The sequence below is a fragment of the Antechinus flavipes genome, chromosome 4 (genome assembly GCF_016432865.1).
Source record: "Antechinus flavipes isolate AdamAnt ecotype Samford, QLD, Australia chromosome 4, AdamAnt_v2, whole genome shotgun sequence".
In the NCBI taxonomy this organism is placed as follows: domain Eukaryota; kingdom Metazoa; phylum Chordata; class Mammalia; order Dasyuromorphia; family Dasyuridae; genus Antechinus; species Antechinus flavipes.
The window spans coordinates 13129483-13155318 of NC_067401.1; the positions used below are offsets into that span (position 1 = coordinate 13129483).

The 25836-nt window shown below is 41.2% G+C and overlaps 1 protein-coding gene across 1 annotated transcript; it reads left to right on the top strand.

Annotated features, from left to right (window-relative positions):
* The first annotated feature begins 2273 nt into the window (after window positions 1-2273).
* Window positions 2274-13310, top strand: ADIPOQ (adiponectin, C1Q and collagen domain containing). Its single transcript, XM_051991823.1, has 3 exons — window positions 2274-2354; window positions 8980-9204; window positions 11789-13310. The coding sequence occupies exons 2-3, from the start codon at window positions 8988-8990 to the stop codon at window positions 12313-12315; spliced, it is 744 nt and encodes a 247-aa protein (XP_051847783.1). The 5' UTR covers window positions 2274-2354; window positions 8980-8987; the 3' UTR covers window positions 12316-13310.
* The last annotated feature ends 12526 nt before the right edge of the window (window positions 13311-25836 follow it).

Here is a 25836-nt window from a genome sequence, read left to right on the forward strand (position 1 = left end):
GACTCTTCATGATCCCATTTGGGGTTTTCTTGGAAAAAATGAAGTGGTTTGCCATTTTCTTCTCATTTTGCATTTGAGGAAACTGAGGCAAACAGAGTTAAGTGACTTGTCCGAGGTTATACATCTATATTGAACTCTGGAAGATGAGGCTTCCTGATTCCAAACCCTGCTCTATGACATTCCCTTGCCGTCTCACCCTCATACCCTTGTAGGAGCAGTCAAGGGCCTCTTGAAGTAGAAGCACGTGGTTTGCTCAACATGCAATCACTAGGTAGACTTGTGAGTGTGCAAGACATTATCTTGGATCTGTTTACTTTGTGAAAGAAAGGAGCCTTTAAGTAGGAATTGAGAATAATTACAAAAAACACTAACCTACCAGCATGCTCTGTGACTGAGGAAAAGCAAATTGTAAGCTTTTGAGTGGAGAAAGAAGCTTCCTGCTCTAACCTATCCACTTGAACCCACACAGGACTGTAATTACAAACTTCTTTTCTTATCTGATGTTTTAGGTTCAAGAACAGCGCAGATCCCTATGGCTTTATGAGCCTTAAAAAGTTAAGAAAGCAAATGAATCTCCTAACAGACAAATTCCCAGTATGACCCACACTCACCCAAAACTTATGCCAAATTCAGAAGTAAACTTATTAGACAAATGTTCAGAGAAGATCCTTTAAGTTTGAACCCATCTTCCTCTAAAGAACAAGCTGGTATAAAGGAGGGTATTTCCCTGGGTATTGGGAGAAAATGTTTGTGCTTCTGTGTCTATTATACCTTTTCAGTAAATATCTCTTTGTATCAGTAGGGAAAAAAAACACCCTGATACTAAAGAAATTCAAGGCAGAAGTAGACATATGCTCAATAACAGAGGTCCTGAGAGTGAACTTTCCCAGATTCATCAGTGGTAGCAACCAGGGTACTGATAGACTTCTTGAAGACGCACGTGACAGAGAAAGACCATTCATTCAGCCTCAAAGAGTAGTACGTAGACAATATTTATTATGTGGAGGGAGAGAGATTCTGAATTTTCTAAGAAGAATAATCCTAACATTTAGCCAAAGGAAAAAAGAGCCTCAGAAGTGATACAAAACAAGAGTTTCTAAGTTTGTGGGTTCCCAAGTTTGGGACTTTTAGAGAAACTATCCCAAAGCATCATACTTAGAGAAAGAAGAATATAGCCCACACGTTTCCTACTCAAAGAATAAAGCCTTGGACAATCCCATCTTCAGGGAGATGGGAAGACAAAGGATACCAGTTTGTGACAGATACACCCAAAAAAAGCATCAAGAAAATATTCTTAAATGCATAGGAGAAGAAAACAAAAATGAGTGCAGAAGGGAATACAAACAAATAGAGCAATTTGATTACTTTGTTAAATTATATATATATATGTATGTATGTACTTCTTAAAAAACAAGCCAAATGAAACATATTACTTTTTCTTCATATATTGAAATATTTGTTTGTTGAATGATTGCCAAGTTCACAATAACTTTTTTAATTTAAAAAACATTTTATTTCCCAATAGCTACCCTCTCAGCTGTCTGCCCAGTAGAACATTGCTTCATCACGAAGAAAAAACTGAAAATTTCTCAATTTCTCAAGACACTTGGGATCGCGTCTCCTTCCTGCCTGCTCTAAACAATAGATGAGAGAGACCCAAAGGTGATCAGCAAAAGACTTAGTGAATTATGATTCTCTCTGAAACATTGTATTATACTGAAATCATAATTTGACCAAGGATAAGGAGGAAAGCCGGGCTCACATATGTCATCTTTCTTCCTTCATTCCCGGCTTCCTTTCAGCCTGGAAAACTCAAGGGTTTTGATGTATTCTTAGTTCGGGGAAGCCTATTTGTAGGTCGATAGATTTTTGTAGGAAATACTCGGAGTGCAATGAATACTTGGTGGTTCTTTTGGAAAGAGCATCTCAAATTAAAATTCACCCTTAAACACCAAACACTAAAAAAGATGTGTTCTTCTTGCCTAACCACATGGTACTGTCGTAAGGTTGTAACCCCTGCCAACTGAACTTAGAGGTCTAGAAGTCCTACCAAAAACCCAACAGCAGTTCCAAGAAGGACTTTACAGTTGGCTTAAACCTTGCTAAGTCAACACCATCTCTTTCTCAAAGCATTACACCAGGATTCCCAAGGGCCTTGGTTTGAGACAGCTACACAGATGCTGAGATGGGAGTTGATTCGTGATCCTTGTTCCAGATGTATAGACCAATGGGGAAAGAGTATAAAAGACAAAGTCATACATCCTCTGGCGGTCTCAGGTTGGTGGTCCCATTGTACTTTCCTCCACACATCTGTACTGACCAGCCAGCAAATCGGACACAAAAGCAAACTGGTGGTAAGATTATGGGCTTCTGGGACGTGCAGCTTTTGCTAGAACCGAATAACGACAATATGGGAGGTCATAGGGAAAGGGTTACTAACCTGGATACTGTGGATAGATTTCAAAGGAAGAGGTTTGTGAACTTGAAAAGGAAAAAAATATATATTTTCATTAGGATCTAATTGAAATTTAATATTTCCCTCCAATATGAACGAATAATTCTGAGAGGTAGTTTATAGGCTACAACAGACTACCATGACACAAAAATAGATAAAGGACCCTAGCAATGGTTATGTGAAAAGATCACTGTACTGTTTCTGCTGAACTAGGAGCAAAACTTGGGACCTGTTGAGGTACTACTACTTTGGACTTCACCTGTCTCGGCCTCAGCTTCCTCATCTGGAAATAGGGGGAGTTGGGTAAGAAGGTCCAACTTCAGATCCATGATTCCAAGAGCTGCTATGAAAACAAAAATCAGCCAGAAATAGTGATCCACAGCTACAATCCCATCCACCAGGAAAATGGGGGGATCTCTTGAACATGGGTGTTCTGAGTTGCAGTGGCTAATCCAAACAGGTGCATAAAGACTTTCATTTTTACAACAGACTCCTGGGAGAGTAAATCTTTTAACAGATTACCAAAGCGGGGGAAACCCAAGGTAGGAAGCAGAGCAGACAGAGCCTAGATATGAATCAAAGGTTCTCATGATGGTCCAGCCTAAGGAAGACAGGGAAACCCACTCTCTACAAGAATAGATAAGGTAGAAAAATAGGTGGATGGATGGATAGAGAGGCAGATAAATAAGCAGAGAGATAGGGAGGGAGAAAGAGAAAGAGAGAGAGAGAGAGAGAGAGAGAGAGAGAGAGAGAGAGAGAGAAAGACAGAGACAGAGAGAGACACAGAGAGAGAGAGACAGAGAGAGAGAGAGAGAAAGAGACAGAGAGGGAGAGAGAGACAGAGAGAGAGAGAGAGAAAGAGAGAGAGAGAAAAAGAGAGACAGAGACAGAGAGACAGAGACAGAGAGAGAAGGATGGGTGGATGGATAAATAGCCAGACAGATAAATAGATGGATAGGTGGATAGATAGGCAGATGGATGGATGGATTGATAAGCAGATAGACTGATTGATAAGTGGACAGATAGGTAAAGAGCTAGATAGATATAATTGTGTATATACATGCACACACACACATATATATATACATTTATACTCATATATATGCATACATACATATATATATGTGTGTATATACACACACACACACACACACAATATTTTGAAACTAAATCTGATTGTAAGGTAAATGCAACCACTGAAAGGGAAATAAAATCCACACTTATCATGTGCAAAGTAAACCATTATCATTTGATCAGAATGTCTGTTAGTACAAGTTTCCATTCCAGAAAGTGATAAAATTGGAATCTGAGCTAAGAAATGTTTTGGCCCGTTTCAGGAAAACAGAAGTTTTGAAAGCACGCAGTATTGAGGGGCAGGGGAAAGAACATTGGGCTAGGGGTCTGGAAGCATTCTTCTGAGTCCCAGCTTTGCTGTGTGACTTTGGGCTGCCTGACTTTTCTGGATCCCAACTTCCTCATCTTAAAAAAAAAAGAGTGGGGCTATGGAAAAATGACTTCCCATGACCTTCTCACCTGAAGAAAGGGGATGTTTAGTGTAGGAAACACCAGCCTAGAAGGTTGTCTGAGATGTAAATTCATCCTGCTTCTACTACTTGAGCCCCTCTGGGGACTTGGGGACTAGCTGTGAAGTTGGGGGAGAAAGAACATTGGGATGTTACTTACTGGTAATGGGGCAGGAAGGAGCATTTCTGAGGAAACTCCAAAAGCACTCGGGAGAGAAAACACTGGATCAAAACCATGGGCTAGAGGTGACTCTGAGAACAATACTAGGAAGAAGGAGTCTAGGCAAGCAGGAGGAGAAAACTAGGAGGTTTAAAGCCTGGGACATAGTGCTACGAAGGCTAAATTGCTACAAACCTTGCAGTTTTCAATCTAGGTTGCTTTAGGACCTGATATAACATTTCCTGGAGTGATTAGCAGCAAAATCTCTAAAAACAAAAAGCAAAATAAAAACAACAACAAAAAAACACTTGAAAAAAGGGCTGAGTGTTGTGTCCAAGAAACAGGGTAAATAATAAGAGAAATAGGTCTAATGTTGAATTTGGACTCAGGTCTTCGGGTCTTCTTGACTTCAGAGCTGGTGCTCCGTTTTTAGCCGCCCCATCCAATGTAAAGATTGTTTTCAATATTCATTTTTGTAAGATTCTGAGTTCTAAGTTTTTCTTCCTCCTCCTTCCCCAAGACAACAAGCAATCTGATCCAGGTTATGCATGTATAATCACGTTAAACATATTTCCACATTAGTCATGTTATGAAAGAAGACTCGGAACAAAAGAGAAAAACCACAAGAAAGAAAAAAAAAGTAAAAATAGTATGTTTTGATCTGCATTCAGACTCCATAGTTCTTTCTCTGGACGTGGATGGCATTTTCCATCATGAGACTCTTGGAACTGTCTTAGATCGTTGTATTGCTGAGAAGAGCTAAGTTGATCATAATTGATCATTGCACAACAGCAATAATGTTGCTGTTACTGTGTACACAGTGTCCTCTTGGTTCTTCTCACTTAATTCAGCATCAGTTTGTGTAAATCTTTCCAAGTTTTTCCAAAATCTGAAATTCGCTAAACAGAACTTTCTAACCTGAAGTCAGTTAGAGGCTCTGCTTAGAGATAATGACCCTGGCTAGCAGGAGAAAGTGAATACAAACAAACAAACAAACAAACAAAAACAAAAAACAGACCAAATTTCTAAGCTCTCATTATAAATAGCTTAGTCTATGGGGTTAAGAATTTGCTGACAGATCTGTCTCCTTATGGCAAGAAAACGGTTTTGCGTTAATTTGCTGATTGTTACACAACACACGGTCCTTAACTATTAAGAGCCTGCCTTTCCAAGAACTACAGCTAAGCCTCTGGGTTATCAGAAAAAAAATGAGAAACAGCAGCCAGCCAGCTCTTCCTGTTATGGGGAATAGGTAACATTTTAGATGCAGGCTAAAGTTGGGGCCCAGAAAATAGAAGCAGCCAAAAAACGGTCCAGAAGACAGACCAGTGGAAAGCCGAGTCAACAGGGCAGAAAAAGAAACAGTGGCAGCCCTACTGTGTGAGCAGTGTTGGAGATGTGAGAATGTTCTCCATATATATTCCCTATATGTCCCCTATCCACATACACACACACACACACACACACACACACACACACATATATGTTGATTACATACATTATACACATGGTGATCTGTATCTGTCTGCTCTTCTGAGGGTTGAATATATTTCTAGGAAAGAGTACCACACATTTGAAGGGAAGGTTAGTAAAACCAACAAAACTTATTACATTAGTTTTTCCTCCAATGTTACTAAAACTATCTTTGAAGGGCAGAATCAAGATGGTAGGTACAAAGATCAGTACAGCAAACTCTCTTCCAAACAGATCTAGACTGAATCCTGCTGGGTAATACAAGAAAAAGTCCAAGTGTGTTTCTTTTCTAGTCCAGCTTGATGTCTGAGAGATAGGAGAAGTCTGTGGACATGGGGGACAGGGTCTGACAGAAAAGGACCACATAGAGAGTATTCCAGTGCAGGGAGAAGCTATGTATCAGGGTAAGAGGAAGTCCTAGGCCCATACCCAGGCACCCCCAGACCCATGCTAGAGCATCCCAATCCCAAAGGTATGAACTGGTAGTCTTATTTCTCACTACGCAATTATAGGTCACAGATCCAGGGTGGACAAGGGAAGGGATGGGCGGATGAATATAGGAGCAAATTGAAAAGCAGCAGCAGCAGCAGGAGCAGCATGAATCAGACCCACGAATAGAGCAGGATCTTAATTCCAGCTTCTAGCTCAATCTGAAGCCTGAGAAAATTACTCAACAAAACAAAACCTGCTTTGTTGATTTGTTTATTTTGGGTTTTTCTAATCTATAAAAGGCAAAAAGAGAGGGAAAAAGAAAGGTAAAACCCTTTGTTCTGGGTGGATGGAAGGATGGTAACTAACAACAGAAAGAAAGTAGTGTTACTAAATTTCTTTTTTTTTTTTTGCAAAGAAGAATTACTTTATCTGCTTAAGATTTTGTTCCATATTTGAGAGGATTTGGATGGAGTTATTGCTTTCATTTGGACTTTGATTCTATGCTTATTAGGTAAAAAAGCTTTCTTTCCTATGAAGATCTTCTATGTCTCTGTTTTTTTTTTTTAAGAAAAAAAATCTTCTGACAATCTGGCATTATTACAGATTCTCTTTTTCTCTTTAAGTCTCAAAGCAGACAATAAATATTTATCATAAAAAAGAATTATCTTTAACTCAAAATGACAGAACATAAACAACTCACAAGAGTCAGGATCTAAGATAAGGAAGGAGACGCTAATGAGTATATACCTGTCCTTGTTGACTATCCTTAAGTCACCAGAACCAGTGAGCTACCTTCTGGAAAAATGTGTTTGTCAAACACTGCCAGTAATCTCTGAAAGGTCATAGAAAATAGTAGAGATCCCACAAGACAGGATAACAAACGTGGGATATTTGTATAAATATGTTTTAAAGGATTGTGTGCAATTTAACCTATATCAGATTGCCTGCTGCTTCGGGAGGAGGGAGGAAGAAAAATTTAGACCAGAATGTCTTACAAAGATGAATTTTGAAAACTATATATGTATTTGGACAAATGAAATACTATTGAGAAAGAAAAGAATAGGTCATACTGGAATAATCACATCCCCCTCCCTCACTAAAGTCATAGATGAAGTGAATGCTACGGGTATAATTGACCTAGATTTTAGCAAAGCCTTTGATAAAATCTCATCTTGTACTTGCAGAGGAGACGGAGAGAAGGAGAGCAGATGGCTTCAGAACTGATTGGATGCTCAGATTCAAAGAATAGTTGTTAATAGTTCAATATCTACATGGTAGGAGATCTCCAGGGTAGTGTCCCAGGGACCCATAATTCTTTGATACATGATGGGTTCTTTTTTTTAAAAAATTAATGTTTTATTCTTCCCCCCCCACTAAAGGTTTTTAACAATTTAATAGACTTTTTTTTTCAAATTTTGAGTTCTAATTTTGTTCCCTCCCTCTCATTGAGAAGACAAGCAATTTGAGATAGATTATACATGTGTATAATTATGCAAAGCACATTTCCCATGTAAGTCTGACTAGGAAAGAAAACAGACCAATTGATGAAAAAAAAAAAGTAAAGAATCTCTCTAATGTGAATTTAAGTTCCACTGGTTCTTTCTCTGGAGATGAACAGTAGCTTTCATTCTAAATCCTTCTGAATTATCTTGGATCATTGTATGGTTGAGAACAGCCTCGTTATTCATAGGAGATCATCACACAATATTTGCTGTTACTGAGTACTACTTATGCTCCTTATACTTTGCATAATTCATATGTCTTTCCTGCTCTTTCTGAGAGCACATGGCTCCTTATTTCTTTATTTTTTTTTGTTGCTTATTTCTTATAGCATAGTGATATTCCATCACAATCATGTACAACAATTTGTTCAGCCATCCCCCAACTGATGAACATCCCCTCAATTTCCAATTCTTTGCCACTATTAAAAGAACTGCTGTAAATATTATTTTTTGTCCACATAGATTTTCTTTTTTGTTTTGTTTTTTCTCTTTGGACTGCAGACCTAATAATGGTATTGTTTGGTCAAAAGGTATATATGGTTTTGTAGTCCAAATGGCTCTCCAGAATAGTTGAATCAGTACACAACTTCATGTTTTCATTTTCCCATATCCCTTCCATCATCTGTTATTTTCTCATTTTTGTCACATTAGCCAATTCGACTGGTGGGACGTAGCAGCTCAGAGCTGTTCTAATTTGCAATTCTCTCATCACTAGTGATTTCAAGCATTTTTCATTTGACTTTGTCTGAAAACTGCCTATTCATAGCCACTTATCAATTGAGGAATGGCTTTTATTTCTATAAAATGGACTCGGTTTTGTATATGTTTGAAAAATGATGTCTTTTTACCAATGGCTTCTCAACAAGTAGCGTAACAAGACATTCTTGAGCCTAAGTCTAACTATAAGACTCATTTAGACTCATATAACTCATTTAGAAAATGAGATTTGGTACCCGAGACAATTAGAGAACAAGAAATGATAGTGTATGGTTCACTGCTACATGTGTGGTTTGCTTGGTCTAAATTAGGACTTCTTAAACTTTTTCCACTTGCAACCCTTTTTCTCCAAACATTTTTGACACAACCCCACACATATAGGTATATAAAACAATCATGCAAATCAGACATTTATTGATGATAAATCACAATTTCACAAACACCTTACATAGATAGGAGACTTTATATGGGGTCTTAGACTTTTTAAGAAACTTTCGTCTAAATTGTAAGAGATCAGAAAGAAGGATTCTGGGTTACCTGGGAAGACTAACTAAAGAAGAAAAGAGATCTGGGTCACACAGGTAGGGGGGAAGGATTTGGACTGATTCCTGAGATAGCAAGATTATAAAAAGACTTGCAGATGCCTCCTGCATAGATGAGATCAGCCCCCTACTTGCTGCCTGTTCCCTCCAAAGACTGATGATGTGTGAATTCCAGGGTTCACGATGGCGCCATGGACCATGCTGTGTGTGCTGCTGCTGGCTGTCTTGTGTCAGTGCTCGGGGCCAACCAGCTCCACAGAGGATCTGCAACCTTTACCACCCAAGGGGGCTTGCACCAACTGGATGGGGGGTGCCCCAGGCCACCCTGGCTTCAATGGGGCTCCAGGCCGGGATGGGAGAGACGGTATCAATGGTGAAAAAGGGGAGAAAGGAGATGCAGGTGAGCTCGAGGGCCACATCTTTTCCTGGGTTTCCTGGGTAAAGATTATGCACGAAGCAGGTTAAGAGATGGGTGGCAGGGTCTTGGATAAAGTGAAGTGGAATAGCACTGTGGACATTGTAGCAAACCATACAGTTGTAATTTAGACTGAGAACCAACATTTATTAGGCTAGGCACTGAGGCTATAAAGACAAAGGCTCCCTTCAAGGAGCTTCCATTCTACTGGGAGAAATACCAAGCAAAAAGCATTTATTATGCACTAAGTGCCAGACATTGTGCGGTAAAATATCAAAAGATAAAAAGGCAAAAACATTCTGTGCCTTCAAGTAATTCTAATGAGATACCACTAAGATACAGAAAGTGGATGGTAGATAATCTTAAAGAGGAGCTGAGTAGATGGAGCATCAAGCCGATAGTCTGGAAGACTCATCTTCCTGAATTTAAATTTGACACAACTGAACAACAAATGTTAAGGGGAAAGTTACTACAATTTCAGTCCATCTTGTGTAACCCATAGTAAATAGAGCATTAACAAATGTGCCAGGTTCTAGATTGATAGATGATTAGTGATACAAATGATACAAATCATTAGTGATATAAGAAAGAGACAGTGCCTTATTACTACTTCCTTCCTTCCTTCTTCCCTCCCTCTCTCCCTCTCTCTTTCTTTCTTTTTCTTTCTTTCTCTCTCTTTTTCTTCCTTTTTCTTTCTTTTCTTCCTTTCTCTCTCTTATTGTTGTTCTTCTTTCCTCCTCCTCCTTTTCCTTTCATTTTCTTCTTCTTTTCTCCTTCCTTCCTTCCATCTTCCTTCCTTCTTTCCTTTTTTCCTTCCTTCCTTCCATCTTTCTTTTTTTCTTTTTTCTTTTTTCTTTCTTTCTCTCTCTCTTCTTTCTTCTTCTTCCCTAACTTCAAAGAGGTTAGATTCTAAAAAGGGAAAACATCATACAAAAGTTGGAAAAAGGTGGGAGGGTCCAGTGTGAACACTGATGTTTTGGACACTTCATAAAATGGTGGTCTTGGACAGGAAGTCACCAATCAGAAGAAGGGATCGTAAGGATGGAGACATCTCTAGGCTCCAAAAGCTGCTGGTAAGAAAATAGAAAAGTCTGGAAAATTTAGACTAGAACCCAAGTTTAACAATCACTCTGCATTTATTCCTCCCCAGCAGGGGGACACCCTCTGTCTCTTTCCCCATCTATCTATTGATTCCATTCCATTTCACTCAAGTCCAGGCAATGATATTTGCTGTCTCGCCAGCCCAATGCTAGTTGCTAGGAGTAAAAAACAAGACACATAAAACGATTAAACAATAATAACAAGGAATATGTAATCATGTAAGCATGAATAAAAGCCATGGTAAACAATGGAAGGGAAATGAGTATCATGAGTTGCTAAACTTGGTTGGAAATTACCCAATTGAAGAATTCTCCCACTATAAATTTGTGATGTGTATTCTCAACTGACTCCTACTGCTATTTGATGAGCCTTCAACTCATTCTTAGGAACTCTTTATCTCTCTGGGTCCCCTCAATGGGCTGTTTTTTTCTTTTTTTAAGTAGATTTTAAAATTAGTCATTTTCTATTATGTCATCATCTTCACCCCATTAAACTCCCTTGTAACAAAGAAAAATCATTAAAGAAAATTGGCCAAGAAAGAGATTATAGTGACAATGTGTGAAACATTCCTCAACCCTAGGATCCCTCCCTAGCCACTGAGGCCCCCTTTAATTCTAAATTCCAAATCTATCCCCTGGAACCAAGATTGTTGGGGGATCTTTTAGGGCTGTTTTCATCTATGTTATTGTAGGCCTTGTGTATATTGTTTACGTCCTTCCGCCATGATTTGGGCAGATCTTCCCCTGCTGGAAAAGCTTTGAGTTTAGTCCTGGAATCTGACTGGCTCTGTTTTCTGAGGCCATCCTGACTCAATCCCCAGATGCTCTAGCCATCAATGGGTTCCCCTCTTGGGGATGAATCCTTTGACCAGGGCTGAAACATGTCTGAAAGCAAAGTTAGCCGATCCTGGTTAAGCTTTGTATCTCCCTGGTACCTAGATTAAGGGAAATTTAACAAATGTTTGTCAGTTGTGACAAAGTTAAAGAGCCGACATTTGTTCTGTCTCCTACACCCTAGTATTGGCCCTGGTGATACAGTATAGGAAGAATATTGTACAATATACAATATACTTCGAGGAGTATCCATTATACTAAAAAATACAATATATCCACATAAGTCAATACAATGTAATTTGGGGAGGAAGAAGGCGACATGAATGAGAGATGTAGGAAGAATGTTGATGAGGAGGAGATGAGAATAGAGTGAGAGGAGATGGAAGGAGGGTAGAGACTGTTCTGGGCAGAATAAGAGAGACCTCGGGGGCATTTACCTAGCGGGTAAGGCTGGAGAAATTATCCAACAGCGTCGTTATGGGAAAACCTACTGATATGTCCAGCCCAAGAGACACTAGTGAGGGAGCCGTGGCTCTCACCGGGTCACTCCGCCATGATGGCCCGGCGAGTCCTGCAATGATAGGATTTAGAAAGGCTCCGTCCGCCGCGGCTGACCGTGATCTCTTCCATAACAGGTCTGCTGGGCCCCAAGGGCGACACTGGGGAAACGGGCGTTACAGGACTCGAGGGTCCCCGGGGATTCCCCGGACTCCCGGGAAAGAAAGGCGAGCCGGGAGAGGCAGCCTACAGGTACCGCTCGGCCTTCAGCGTGGGGCTGGCCACGCGCGACCCGGTGCCCAACGTCCCCATCCTCTTCACCAAGATCTTCTACAACGCGCAGAACCACTACGACGTCACCACGGGCAAGTTCCGCTGTAACTTCCCCGGCCTGTACTTCTTCTCCTACCACCTCACGGTGTACATGAAGGATGTGAAGGTCAGCCTCTTCAAGAAGGACAAGGCGGCCATCTTCACCTATGACCAATTCCAGGAAAAAAATGTTGACCAAGCCTCAGGCTCCGTCCTCCTGCACCTGGAGTCCGGGGAGGAAGTCTGGCTCCAGGTGTACGGGGATGGGGAGAACAACGGGCTCTACGCAGACAACATCAATGACTCCATTTTCAGCGGTTTCCTTCTTTATTACGATGGCGAACAACCTTAAGAGAGCACCACAGGGGCAGCTAGAGGGCGCAGTGATAGAGCACCAGCCCCGAAGTCAGGAGGACCCGAGTTCAAATCCAACCTCAGACACTTAACACTGCCTGGCTGTGTGACCCTGAACAAGTCACTTAACCCCTATTGCCTCAGGGGAAAGCCCCAAAGAATCCCCTCGAATCCACCGTAAAAGGCAATCTAATCTCCCACAGTTCTGACCTCCATTATCCTACCAGGGACACTGAACTTGGCTCATTCATTCATTCAATGTACTTTTTGGTTCCCTGTACTTGCTATGTGGTCAGTCCAGTCCAGTCATTAACCAAGAGATGAGACAATACTTAAAGTCTCATGGGGACCACAGGTTGGGCTAAAGGGGATCAAGATTTAAACGTAAAAAATAAAAGTGCAAGAAAGTGTCAAGCGACTGATATAGACACAAAAACAGGTATTCCTGGTCACTTTGGGGTTTCCTTTTTAATGGACAACGTTTTCTCTTCTTCACAAAGGGCATATCTGAATAAGTTCCATCATGAACAACATTCTTCCCTAACAACTCTCCCCTTGGAGAGGATAGTTCTATCCCCTAGCCCTAATTCTCCCATTAGGTCAAAAGAAAATTTGGGAGAATTGATCTCTTTCTCTAAAATCACCTTCCTTTTGTATCCACACCTGCCAAATTCCCCTCTTCAGGAGAATGGATTTAGAGTGAGAAAGGCCTTAGACACCATGAGTCTAATCATCTTCTTTTACAGATGAGGAAATTGCTGGACTAATTTTTTTTCTAGGATTTTCACCAAAGTAGAAGCTGATAGTGTTCTATAAATATATAAAAACTGATCACCTGACTGGCTCATATTTAAATCCTACATAATTCCTAAGCACACACCTATAATGATAAAACTAGAGCCTTATCTATTCTTTGTCTTTTCAAAATGTTTAAAAATTTTCACGTCTACAATTAACCTAAACATTAGTACAAATAAAAGCTTTGAACAATGATTATTGGTAGCTTCGTTTCTGAGGGAAGAGGGGCAGGAGTTTTAGAAAGGATGGAAGGCAAAGCGATTTACATGATTGCACAGGTATAACTTTTACGGGATTGTTTACCTTCTCCAGGAGCGGGCTGGGAGGAACAGAATTTGGAACTCAGAACTTTAAAAAATTCAACACATAATAATTGTTTTTACATATAATTGGGGAAAATAAAGTTCTTATTTTTTTTTAAAGATGGAAGAAAAGGGGAAAAAAATCTAGTCTTTTGTCAGAAGCTCAAGGAGATATTATGCTCTCCAAAAGAAATCACTGGAAATTTCCTCAGGGCTTTAAACAAGAAGAAGTGTATTCAGAGGTAAAGTCTGATTTTTATATTTTACTATCTGAGTCCCTATGGAATAAACAGACCTAAGAGAACACTTTATCTGGCTGTTCTTTCACAGTGTGTCATTGTTAGGACCACTGATCATATTGCATCCAATAATGCTCCCAAGTGGAGGGACATTTCTTTTTTTTTTAAAGTAGTTTTTAAAATTGTCTTATTTTTATATCATAGTAATTTCTCATTAACCAATTTCTACACTTTTTCTTTTAATACACAATGACAAAAATATATTTAAGAAATGGTAAGTGATATAACAACCAGGGTGTTCCATCCTAGATCTCATTTCCTCCTGGTAGTCTTCACCTCTCTATTGAGAAAAAGGACAGGAGTTTCCTTATCAAATGAGATATGTGTGTGACTTGTATAACTTAAAGTATTATTACATAAATTCCAACTGCTATTATTGTTATCAGTTCTCCAGAATCAAAATTGTTCATCACAATTCGATTGGTTTTCAGTGTTATTATCATTGTCATTGCAATCATTATCATATTTTTATCTTGGTTCTGCTTTTTTTTTACTCTTTAGTATTTCATTCATGTTCTTCCATATTTCTCTGAAATCCTCATATTATTTCTTATGATATTCCATTAGAATCATAAATTACAATTTGCACGGCCAGCCCCATTTATTTTAACCTAAGAATTTTCTACCCCAAAGAAAGTTGCTGTAAGTATTTTTATAGAGACACTCTCTCATTGACCTCCTTGGGGTATTTTGCAATAGTGAAGAAAAGACTATTTCTTTGGTATGTTTTCTTTCCCCATGAATCACCAGGACTTTAAAAGCTGGAGTATGAGATCATAGCCTCGGAGGATCATAGATTTGGCCCTGGAAGATTTCTTAGGAGCCATCAAATCCAATACTCTCCTTTTATAGATAAAGAAACTGAGGCACAAAGAGGTTAAGTGATTTGCCCATTATCAAATACCTAGTATGTTTTGAATAATGGATTGGAATTTGGTATTAATGCAGGGTTCTTATTCATTAGAGCATATTGCTTCTCATATCCACAAATCTGTATGTTACTACAAATGCCATGGAAATTATATATATATATATATACAGAGAGAGAGAGAGAGAGAGAGAGAGAGAGAGAGAGAGAGAGAGAGAGAGAGAGAGAGAGAAAGATCAGTTAGATAGTTATCTCATAAAAAGTAAAGAATTAACTTCCAAAATTCATATTTCATCTACATGGCATGTTTGACTATATAATAGAATATTTCCAAATATACAGAGATTTGTCTTTTTTTGAAGTTTTCACCCAGTTATGCATTATGCAGATATAACTTTAGATCAAAGTCTAGATCAAAGATCTAGGCCCCTCATTTGGGCTATTCTTTTTAAAGCAATGAAAAAAGAAAAAGGCAGGTGTCTCCTCTCTTTGTACATTAAAAATGCTCCCAAATAGTTGTGCAAGTGGAATCCTATCTCAAATGGATTAAGGGATTTAGCTAAATGAAATATTGCATGTCAGGTACACTGTAAACTTTAAAGTACTAATGTCTCAGATTATTGTTACTTAAAGCATTAGATAATTTTATAACACAAATAGCCAATTTCTAAAATTTAAAATTCAGATGTTTTGATATATTATGTTTTTTCCCAATTTTTGCTTCTCCCTGTCAATTCACAAGGAGAAAACACAAATATTCATGAGATCATAGATTTATAGCCGAGAAGAATCTTGGAGTCAGTGAGTCTAAGCCCCTTATTGCACATGTGAAGAAAATGAGATTTAAAGGCTTAAGTGATTTGCCTGGTCCTTAATGAAACACACAACAAGAGCCGAATAATAGAATGAGCATGTTCTCCCTCTTTTCCTTCTAATGGGTAATTTGGAAGAGGAAGGGGGTAGGGAAGAGAGTAGATTCTCAGCACACTTCTCTCTCTTCCCCACACTTTCCCTACTAGAACTGAAAGAGTAAATTAAGACTTCCCAGCATTTTACTTGCCCCCAAAATTTGTCAGTTGCAATAGTTGGGGAAAATGTACAGATCAAGGGAATTGAGGAGGCTGAAGAGGGAAAGAGAGCCCATCTCTTGGAAACAAAGCCCCTAAAACTAAATCGGAGGTTGGCAAAGAGAGGAAGACTAAGAGCAGGTACTGAATTATTCAAGGCAGGCAGATGACCAGCCCCTTCCATGTACAAGAAATGATTTATCTGCATGGAGTGAACCTCATCTGGACTAGAGACCACTCTGTGAATAGGGTAGAATATGAGCTTTGAAGTGATATGGTGTAGGGGGAACCAAAAAGCGTGTCTGCTCTTCCTTCTGGTGCTATGAGCCAGGAGAAGAACCGATGAGCATCGAGTCCTGGAGACAGAAGCTCTTTTGCTCCTAAAGGTTGTTGGGGAGGTGGGGCTACATTAAATACAATGATCTTCAGCACAAGTCTTTCGATGTCCAAATTCAAATTGATGTCTATCTCATACTTGCTTTCATCTGGTTAGACGGCCCCAGCCATTTAACAAAACCACAGCTATCTGAAAGATCATCAATTTAGGGCTGCAAAAGATATTCGTGGTCCTTGAGCCCCAATTTAAATGTGAGAAAGCTGAAATACAAAGAGAAAGAAGGAAACAATAATTTGTTAAATGCTTACTCTTTCACACAACCAGTAAATATTTGAGATAATATTTGAACTCTGATCTTTCTGATTTCATGTCCAATTCTCTTTCAACAATACCTCACTAATTATGCATAATAGTGGAGGACTTCAACATACCCCTTTTGGACCTAGATAAATCTAACAAAAATGAACAAGAAGGAAGTTAATGGCAGATATAGAATATTTAAAAGTTAAATATGATAAATCTCTGGTTATTGAATGGGAAGAGAAAGAGTATACATATCCTCATATGCATATGTCACCTTTATAAAAACTGACCATGTATTAGGGCATAAAAACCTTACAAACAAATACAGAAAAACAGATATATTAAACACATCCTTAATGACTACAGAGCAATAAAATTATATTCAATAAAGAATCACTAAAGAAAGGGAAAAAATAAAATAATTGACTACTTCTGTTTCCATAATATATGTTTGACAAAATGTTAGAATGTTTGGAAATGCTTAGGTATCTCAGTTTTCACTTTTCATCCAGATGGTTGGTATCATGGAGACCTGACCCTTGATTTACGTCCATCTCTTGCATAAGATTTACTTAAGTGGGTAGAAAATGGTCGTTTTCTGCCCTTTCCTACCATGGAAATCAACAACGGAGAGTTTGTCTTCTCTGTTCATGTCCTGAGGGAGGTACAAGAAAATTCTGAAAAACCGACTTTTACATGTGTATGTACATGAAGCTAAGGTCAATTGAGAGTAGGTAAGAGAGATTGTCTGAAAAAGCTGCATTTGAAGATAATCAGATCCATGTTCTGCTGACAGTGTGTTCTGAGGCATTTCTTTCCCTTTCTCGCTTCTCCCTCCCTACTGTTCCCAACTAGAAGATTAAAACTGAGAAGAAAGTACAGTAGCTGGTAACCATGTGTCGGATTGAGTGGTACAGGTGGTGATGTTTAGTAGTTCAATTGTGTTCAACTCTTCATGATGCTGTGGATCGTACTATCCATTGATTTTCTTGGCAGAGATACCAGAGTGCTTTCCCATTTCTTTCTCTAGTAGATTAACTAATCTAATAAATATTTGAGGCCAGATTTGAATTTAGGTCTTCCTGACTCCAGACCCTAAATTCTATCCATTGAGTCACCTACAGGCATAGAGAAAAGAACTAAAAGGGGAATGGAAGAGAGAGGGATGAGTAGAGGAAGGGAAGGAGGGAAAAAAGAAGGAAGGGAGGACAAAGAGGAGGAGAAGAAGAAGAGGAGAAAGAGGAGGAGAAGGAGGAAGAAGAGGAAGAGGAAGAGAAGGAGAGAGGAAGGGAGAGTTGGAGGTAGGAAGAGAGGGAAGAAAAGGGAAGGAAGGAAGACAAAAGGGAAGAAGAAATGAGAGAAAAGAAAAGAGAAACAGGAAAGAGAAAGGGAGAAAAAGGAGAGAGAAAAAAAGGAAGAAAAAGAGGGAGGGAGGAAAGAGAGAAAAAGAAAAAGATAAGGGGAAGACAAAAGAAGAGAAAAAGAAAGAAGGAAGAGAAGAAAAGAAAGGAACAAAGAAAGAAAAGGAAGGAAAGAAAGAAATAATGAAAGAAGAAGAGAGGAAAAGGGAATAAGGAAGGAAAAAGAAAAGAAAAAGAGAAAAGAGAGAGAGAGAAAAAGAAAGCACCTAAGTGCTTACTATATGTAAAGTACATAGCCAAGCCCCCGGGTACAGGGGTCAGCAGTTGATGTTAGTGGTAGAGAGGGGGTAGGTCCCTTCTTCACAGCGATTATTTCTCTTGATGCTGATTATCAGCCTGTGATGGGAGTTAAGACAGAGATCTTGATGGCATTGCCATTTCCAAGGCTCTTGGGTTCAGAGTCCTTTCTGGATTATTCCAACTGGGTATCTGATGGTAGGTGGTAATTTGACTTGTCAGGAAGTTTGCCCCTTCCTGCCTCTCCTTCAGGATGCCTTACTTCAAAGCCCTGTGGCAGGCACTCCATGTGAGCTCCAGCCTTGGAGCTCCTTGAGATGTTCCTAGTATACAGGATTTGAAAAATAGACCCATATTCATCTTTAACACCTTGTCATTGGTTTAGGTGGAAATGAGGAAAATGTGCTTATCCATAAAATAACCAATTTCTTTTTTTTTTTTTACTGGATGACAAAGTCAAAGTTTGGATCCAATTTAGTTCTGGTGTATCCAAATGGTCTAGTGGGTCAAGGTATAAAGCATCTTTCCATTCCTGGGATATTTCACAGAATGTCCAGTTAAAAGGGACCTCAGAAACCATCTAGACCAATCCATGCTTGAAGAAAAATCCCCAACAGAAGAAAACCTCCACTGCTGGGTAGCCCATCAGCGCATTCTACTCATTATTTATGTTTGTCCTTACATTGAGTTTCTTAGCAGCTGTCTCCCATTGCTCCTTGGTCTATTTTGGGGATCAAACACAACATTTTAATATTATGCTGGGAAGCCTGTCAAATTCTTAAATCTCCCTTAAGTCTTTTCTTCTTCAAGCTAAAAACCTTCTGTTCCGTGAGATTGCTCTTTAAATACTTGAAGACAATTCTCATGTTTTCTCATCGGTTTCCTCCAAGTTACACGTCCAGCTCTCTATCTCTTGAGGTCACATGCCCCATGAGAGTCCACTACATTGATTGTGGTACATTGTTCTTAATTTCTTCATCTATAGAATAAATGAGTGGGGCTAGATAACTTCTGAGGTTCCATAGGGCTCTAAAATTGGGTAACTAGTTGGAGCAGTTGGATGTTCTGGATGGAGGAAACCTTGTTTCTGACTTAGGGCACTTAATTGTGTGACTCTGGGCAAGTCACTTGTTTGCCTCAGTTTCCTTCTCTGTAAAATGTTTAAGGAAATGGCAAACCACTTCAGTATCTCTGCCAAGAAAACCCCAAAGGAGGGGACCAAGAGTCAGACATGACTGAAAACAGCAAGACTCTATATGGAGCGATGGACCGGTTTCTAGCATGAGTGCCTCCTGCCCTCTGGTGGGTTAGGTGAAAACTACAGTCCCTCACTTTATGAAGGTTTCATTGATGAACTTAATACAAAATGTTACTGCTGTGATTAGTTCCTGGCTCCCGTAAAGCGTCATGAATTATAACATTTGAGAGCCAAAAGCCATCTCAAAGCTCATCTAGTTGAACCTCTCAATGTTAGGGGGTGCAGCAGAGAGGTTATTTTGTATCATAAATGGGACAGTAGATAGAGCACCCAGCCTGAAGACAGGAGTACCTCGGTTCAAATTTGACCATAGACACTTAACTAGCTGGATGACCCTGGGCAAGGCATTTTATCCTCTTTACCTCAGTTTCCTTATCTGTAAAAGGAGCTGGAGAAGGAAATGGCCAAGCACGCCAGTGTCTTTGCCAAGAAAAACCCAAATAGGATCAAGGAGAGTCTTTTTCTTTAAATGACTAACAAGGCCATAATTAGGAGAAGGAAATAAGTCACTTCAGTATGTTTGCCCAGGAGACTCCAAATGGGGTCACAAAGAATGGGACACAGTCGAGACAGCTGAACAACAACAATTTTAGCTATGGCTAAACAGCAGAATACTCGACCTAGACTTTAAATTTGGTACCAGGTAGTGACTGTGATTGATTATATTAACCTAATTCCCTCATCTATAAAATGGGAATAAGAGGATCTATTTGTTGTATGAAATGAGATACTATTTGTGAAGTGCTTTGCAAACCTCAAAGAGCTACGCAAATGCGAGCTATTATTATTATTACAAATTGTACCTCAAGTCCAGTCCCCTCATTTTAAAGATGAGGACACCAAAGTCACCTCGGGCGGACCTAAGTCATAACCCTCCTGAATCTCAGTTTCCTGAGATTTAAAATGAGGAAGGTGCTCTAGAACAAAGCTTCTTCAACCATGGGTTCGGACCCATATGGGGGTCACATAATTGAATGTGAATGAAATTATGATTTATCACCAGCAAAAGTTTGATTCCTCCACCTATTTTATATACCCATGCTTCTCTGGGGTTTGTGGAAAAATTTCTCGAGTGAGAAAGGATGGCAAGTGGAAAAAGTCTGAGAAGCCCTGATCTAGAGCAATAATAGAGACTTTGGTTTTAAAATCTAAGCTCTAGGTTTGGCTGTCTTTTTATTTATTTCATCACATTTTTTTTGTTTCACTTTAATCCTGCGTTGGCTCTTACTCAGGAGTGTTGTGGATGGTGAGCTTAACACCTCAGCTCTAAACAGCTTCTGGACAAGTCCCTTTCAGGCCCAGAGCTACGCTTCTCTGCCCGATCTGAAGAACTAAGTTGAATTTCCTTCATTGTTCCTCCATAGGGACAAAGTTACTAGGACTGGGGCGCTTTCTCCCCTGAACCCCTTTGCATTGTCCTGTTGCCGAGCTGGGTGCCTGCCACCACCCACAGCTCCCCAGGGGGGGCAGATTCATCCCCAAATACAACAGGGTTGATGGGCTTCCACAATGGGGTGATGTGACCATCTGCTGGCCTGATCTGGTATTGCTCTATCTAGTCCATTCATTTTTTTGGCTGAGGCAATTGGGGTTAAGTGATTTGCCCAGGGTCACAAAGCCAGAAAATGTTGTGTCTGAAGCCAGATTTGAACTCAGGTCCTCCTGACTTCAGGGCTGGTGCTCTACCCATTGCACCATCTAGCTGGTCCACTCATTTTAAGACTTTTGATCTTAAAATCATTCAGGACCACTGGTACTCCTGGACCCTCAAGGACCCCACCCTGAGAGGAGGCAAATGTTCATGCTTTGGAAGGAGATCGATAGATGGCTGTAGCCTAGGAAGCCCCGAGTCTCCAGGGGGGAGGGGATTATTCTGTCATATCCTATTTATTCTGAGGGAGCTTCCAGATTAAAAGGTCATAAATTAAGAGCTCAGAGAGATTTAGCACGTCACCTGCTCCATTTGACAGGGAGGAAGACCGAAGCTCAGAGAATGAAATAATTAAAGTCACACAGGTGAGATCAGAGATTTGAAACCAGTCCCTGATCCCTAATCCAATATTCTTAAGTCAGTGCAGTGAGTCAGAGTCCGAAAGCCAAGATCAGCATCCATTCACCATCATAACCTGGTATTTAATCACTTTCTGGCTTCCTCTTCCTCTTCCTTAGCTCCCCATCCACCCTGTAGCTGCATTGTGTTTTTTTTAATCAAATCCTGTTTTTTTCCTCATCAAAGTCATTATGTTTGCATCTTTAGAATTTCCTAAGTTTCTCAAACCTCTCGGTCAACTTCCCCTGCAGATTATTAGTTTAGGGGATCCTACTTAGTTTTTTAAAGATTTTCCCCAAATCAAGGTTGCACAGCAGTTTTGCATTTGGCTTTCCTTTCTAAAGCTAAGAATGATTGTCCAGTGAATGCTTGTTGACTGAATTTGCTGGAATTGCTAAGTTCCAATGCTTTGGCTCAGTTCTCATTCTTTTAACACCATTTCTTGTCCTTTGAAAGGACTTTAGAAAACTATCTCCTTTGCCTTCCATGGTACTGCTCTCTCCTGGTTCTCAACTGTCTGAACTCTCCACAGCCCTCTTCACTGATTCATCTCCAACACCTAGATGTTTTTGGTTTGTTTAGTTTTTGGTTTTGGTTTTTGCTGAGGCAATTGGGGTTAAGTGACTTGTCCCCGGTCACACATCTAGGAAGATCTAGATGTTTTCTAAAGCTTTTCCCTGAAGCCTTTTCTGGGTTGGAGAAATGAATGTTTAAAGGCTAAGGAGGTAGGCAATCTATCCGATCTTTTCCCCGACCATTTAGGAGCTAAGACTTTTGAAGTAGAGGGTAATTATAGAAAAACAGGGAGCTCATTGGAGACATGTCTCAAGTTGGGAAGGCTAAGGAATGGAGTTTTATCCCCTCCTTCTAAATCCCTCAGAATGTACAGGGGCGAGTGGAGAGGAGGGCAGGATTTGGCTCGAGCATTGGGCTGAGTCTATTAAGATTAAATTCAGTAGGGATGAACGCAAAGGCCTACTTTTGAGCAGCAGGACAAGTTTGCCTTATACCCCAATAGCTAATCTGGGAAGGTGATCGACTCAAGGCTTGAGTCAGTTATTTCTTTTCAGAAATCGGCAATAGTAGAATTTCCCTCCTTAATTATATTTATATTATGTTACAAGGATTTTGTTTTGTTCTGCTTTTATTTTCTTAAATTGGGGAGGGAGTGAAGGGAGCAAATTTCCAATAAGGGAAATAAGGTTGTAAAAGAAAAAGTCTTTGAAGCATTTTTAAATGCACAGAATTGACACAAAGATGACAACTTGCCAAGTCCTATATTAACTTAAAAGGGAAAGTAAAATTTACAGGTTCATGTAAGAGCCTCTTTCTGTCCTACTTCAAATAGAGAAATATTCGTTTTTATTTGGTATTTGTTCAGATTTTTTTAAAAAGTCGCCCATTTGGTTTGAATTTGTAAAGATGTTTATATCCCTTGAGATCCACAGCCCAAATAGTCCACTGAACCTAAGATTGTAGCCACAGATCAGTCACTTTGGTTGACTGTCAAAATTATTAACTCCATTGTAGGGATGGGCGGAAATAATGGATTACATTTTAGGAAGGGTTTGAAGGAAATATGGACAGCATTTCTAGGCTTGGTGTGACTAAGAAGTAAAATAACAGGAGGGAGAAGCCAGACTCAAGTGTACGCATGTGACTCTGGGAAGAAAATAATAATTGTGGCAAAAACTTGTCAGAAAAACCCTCCCGATTTCGAGATTTTGAGTACACTTTGGGATCCTCTAAACTCTTCTTACTTCCTGCCTCCTGATGATTTGGGAACGTCAGTATGACATCTCAAAAGTAACCACCAGATCTTCTTACAAGCACACGGGCTCACAAGTCTCATAACATGAACAATTTTATTTACAAGTTACTAGAAATCTACAGAGCTAACGTCCAAGCCAGAGAAAAGAATACCCATCAATGAACTATAGAGCAATCTTATTCATGAGTTAATGGAAAAGGACTCTTAGCCAAAGCCATAGGAAAGAATACCCATCAATGAGCTACCATTACCTCCTTAGTGACTTATAGGACTTCCTTGTATCAGCTAAAAGCAAGGGTTTATAATGATTCTCTAATCATTCCTATAATTGAATAGTATTAGACATACAAACAATTCTGGACGATTCAAGATCTTTGATTAATGCAGTGACCAACCGTGATTCCAGAGGAATTAGGATGATCTGTACTGATTACCTGACAGGTGATGAATTCAACAAGCAGAATGAGAATATTTTTGAATATGGAAACTGGGAATCTTTTGCCTGATGTATATTTGTTGTAAGAGTTTTGTTTTCCTATTAAATGGTAGGAGGGGCTAGGAAGACAAAGAAAAAACACTTGCCGACTGAGAAACAAAATGGAAAAGGGAGTTTGCTCCCCCACATAGCGCCCCTTCCCTCTTGACGCTCTGGGCAGATGAGTGGTTGCTGCCCCCCGCCCGCCATTCCTTTGCTAGAGTTCTTCCTGGCTCACAGCAAGCTTCGGGCGCCCATCACCAGCTCTGTCCTCTCCCAAGGCCTTTCTGTAGTTCTCCTGGGCTCCCAGAAGAGGTCGTCTCATCCTTGCCCTTATCCTCCATCAAATCTCCCCCCATCTTCCAGCCACGGTCCCTTCTCTGCACGTTCTGCTCAGGCTCCGGAACATGGTGCTTGGACCCCCCTAGGGAACCAGCTCTTTAGCAACTGGCCTGTAAGCGAACAACATGGAGTACAAGGAGATCTCGGCTGGAGCCCGAGGGTTCTCTCCATCACTAAGCCCTTCTGCACCCCAGCCCCAGGCCTGAGGCCTCGCCCCTAATGGGCTCCCCCCGACTAACCCACCCTCCTTCTCTACACCAGTTCCATTCCTCTCTCCTCCCCCCAGATCAGAAGGGCCCCTTCCTGGGGCCGCCCCATGCTCCGCTCCCTCTGGAGCACGGAAGCCAGGCCCTGCTCCCCACCACCAGGCCAGAGCCCGTGAGCCCCAAGGCCCTGAAGCTGAGCTTCCCGGAGGGCAACGCCCGGCTGGGTCAGTCCCGGGGGAAGGCAAAGGCTTTGGTTCGGCCACTCTCCTCCCAACGAAGACAGAGCCCGAGGGGCCCTCGGCCCAGATGCGGCCATTGCCCACTGGACACATACTCCCAGGAGCGGAACCTCGGAAGGGGGGAGACAGATAAAAGGGGGGGAAACAAGACCACCAGAGGGAGCTGCTCTGGGGCTGGAGGCCAGACTAAGCCCTCGTAAGCCGAGGTCACCAATTCCTCCCTGTGACCTTGTTAGGGAGGGCCTGTTATCCCCACTTTACAGAGGAAGAAACTGAGGCAAGCACAGGCTGCCTCGCTCCCTGACCAGGCCCAGAGCTCTAACCACTGCTCTCCCCAGCAGAAGCCATCTGGTGACCAGCACTTAGGGAGAGGGAACTGAAAACCAAAGAGGGGTCCACAGGCTCCCTTCCTTCGCCAACTTTCCCCTCCTAAGCCTGGAAACTCAGCGGAGCACGCCATTTTCAGAGGGACAGGGAGATTCCATTTTCGAAGGCTCTGCTCTTCAGATGGCGGGGGTCCCCACCACCCTCACCCCCACTCCATCTATCTGTTCTCAGGCACTCTCTACTCCAGCCTCGCCTCCCCAGCACCCTCAGTGCTTTTGTCCCCGTTTCGCTGATGTTCTAGGTCCTCGTTCCCTTCAGACTCCAGTGCCACTTCCTCCAGGAGGCCCTCCCGAGGATTCATGGGGACTCTCGGCAGGGAGGACTCCCAGAGCACCTGGGTCTGAACCCAGCACCTCCATCAGATGCTGTGTGTCCTGGCCGCCTGATCCCCCTCCTCACTGGCTAACTCCTCACGGGCAGGGCTGGGGTCCTAAGCCAGCCCGCAGTGGGAGTGCTGTTTTATTACCAGAAGTACCCAGGCCGCAGAAAGGTTGCAGTCTGCAGCTGTCAGACACGGGCCTCCACAGGGAAGGAGGCTGCCAGACCTGCCACTTTCCCATCGGTTTATCAGCAGAAAAAGCGAGCTTTCTGCTCCAATCCAAAGGCTCGTGCCCTGGAAGCTCTCGGAGCATTTGGGCCAGCCTCGGCCCCCCACTCCCGCTCTTTCTCCCTGCCCAGGACTCGGCCTCCACTGCGGAGGGAGGCTGGGCAAGGCAAAGCCCCTTCCACAAGCCACCCGACAGTCTCACTCCTCACCGGTGCTCGCCGTCTCTCTGGCCGTCCCTCCCCGACTGCCCGTCACCTGCCTAACGCTCTCTGTGCTCAGGTTTCCCCTCTCGGGGGCTCCTGGCTGCCTGGGGGTCACTGGTTCTACTTGTGCCCTCCATGCCCAGCCAGTTCCTGGCACACTGCAGGTGCTTAATACTTGTAACTTAAACAATCCTCAACATGTCAAGCATCTGTCGTTTTGTCAAGTTTGGGAACATCCTCCAAGAGAGATGACGAGGCGTCAGATCTTAACCAGAAAGGTTAGACATTTTTCCATGGTTACACAGCTGGCGAGTGCCCATTATATCACATATATATATATGTATATATAATACATAATCATAAGGTTTATCATGCTCCACCTACTTTTCTCTGACAAATTCTAAGAGGA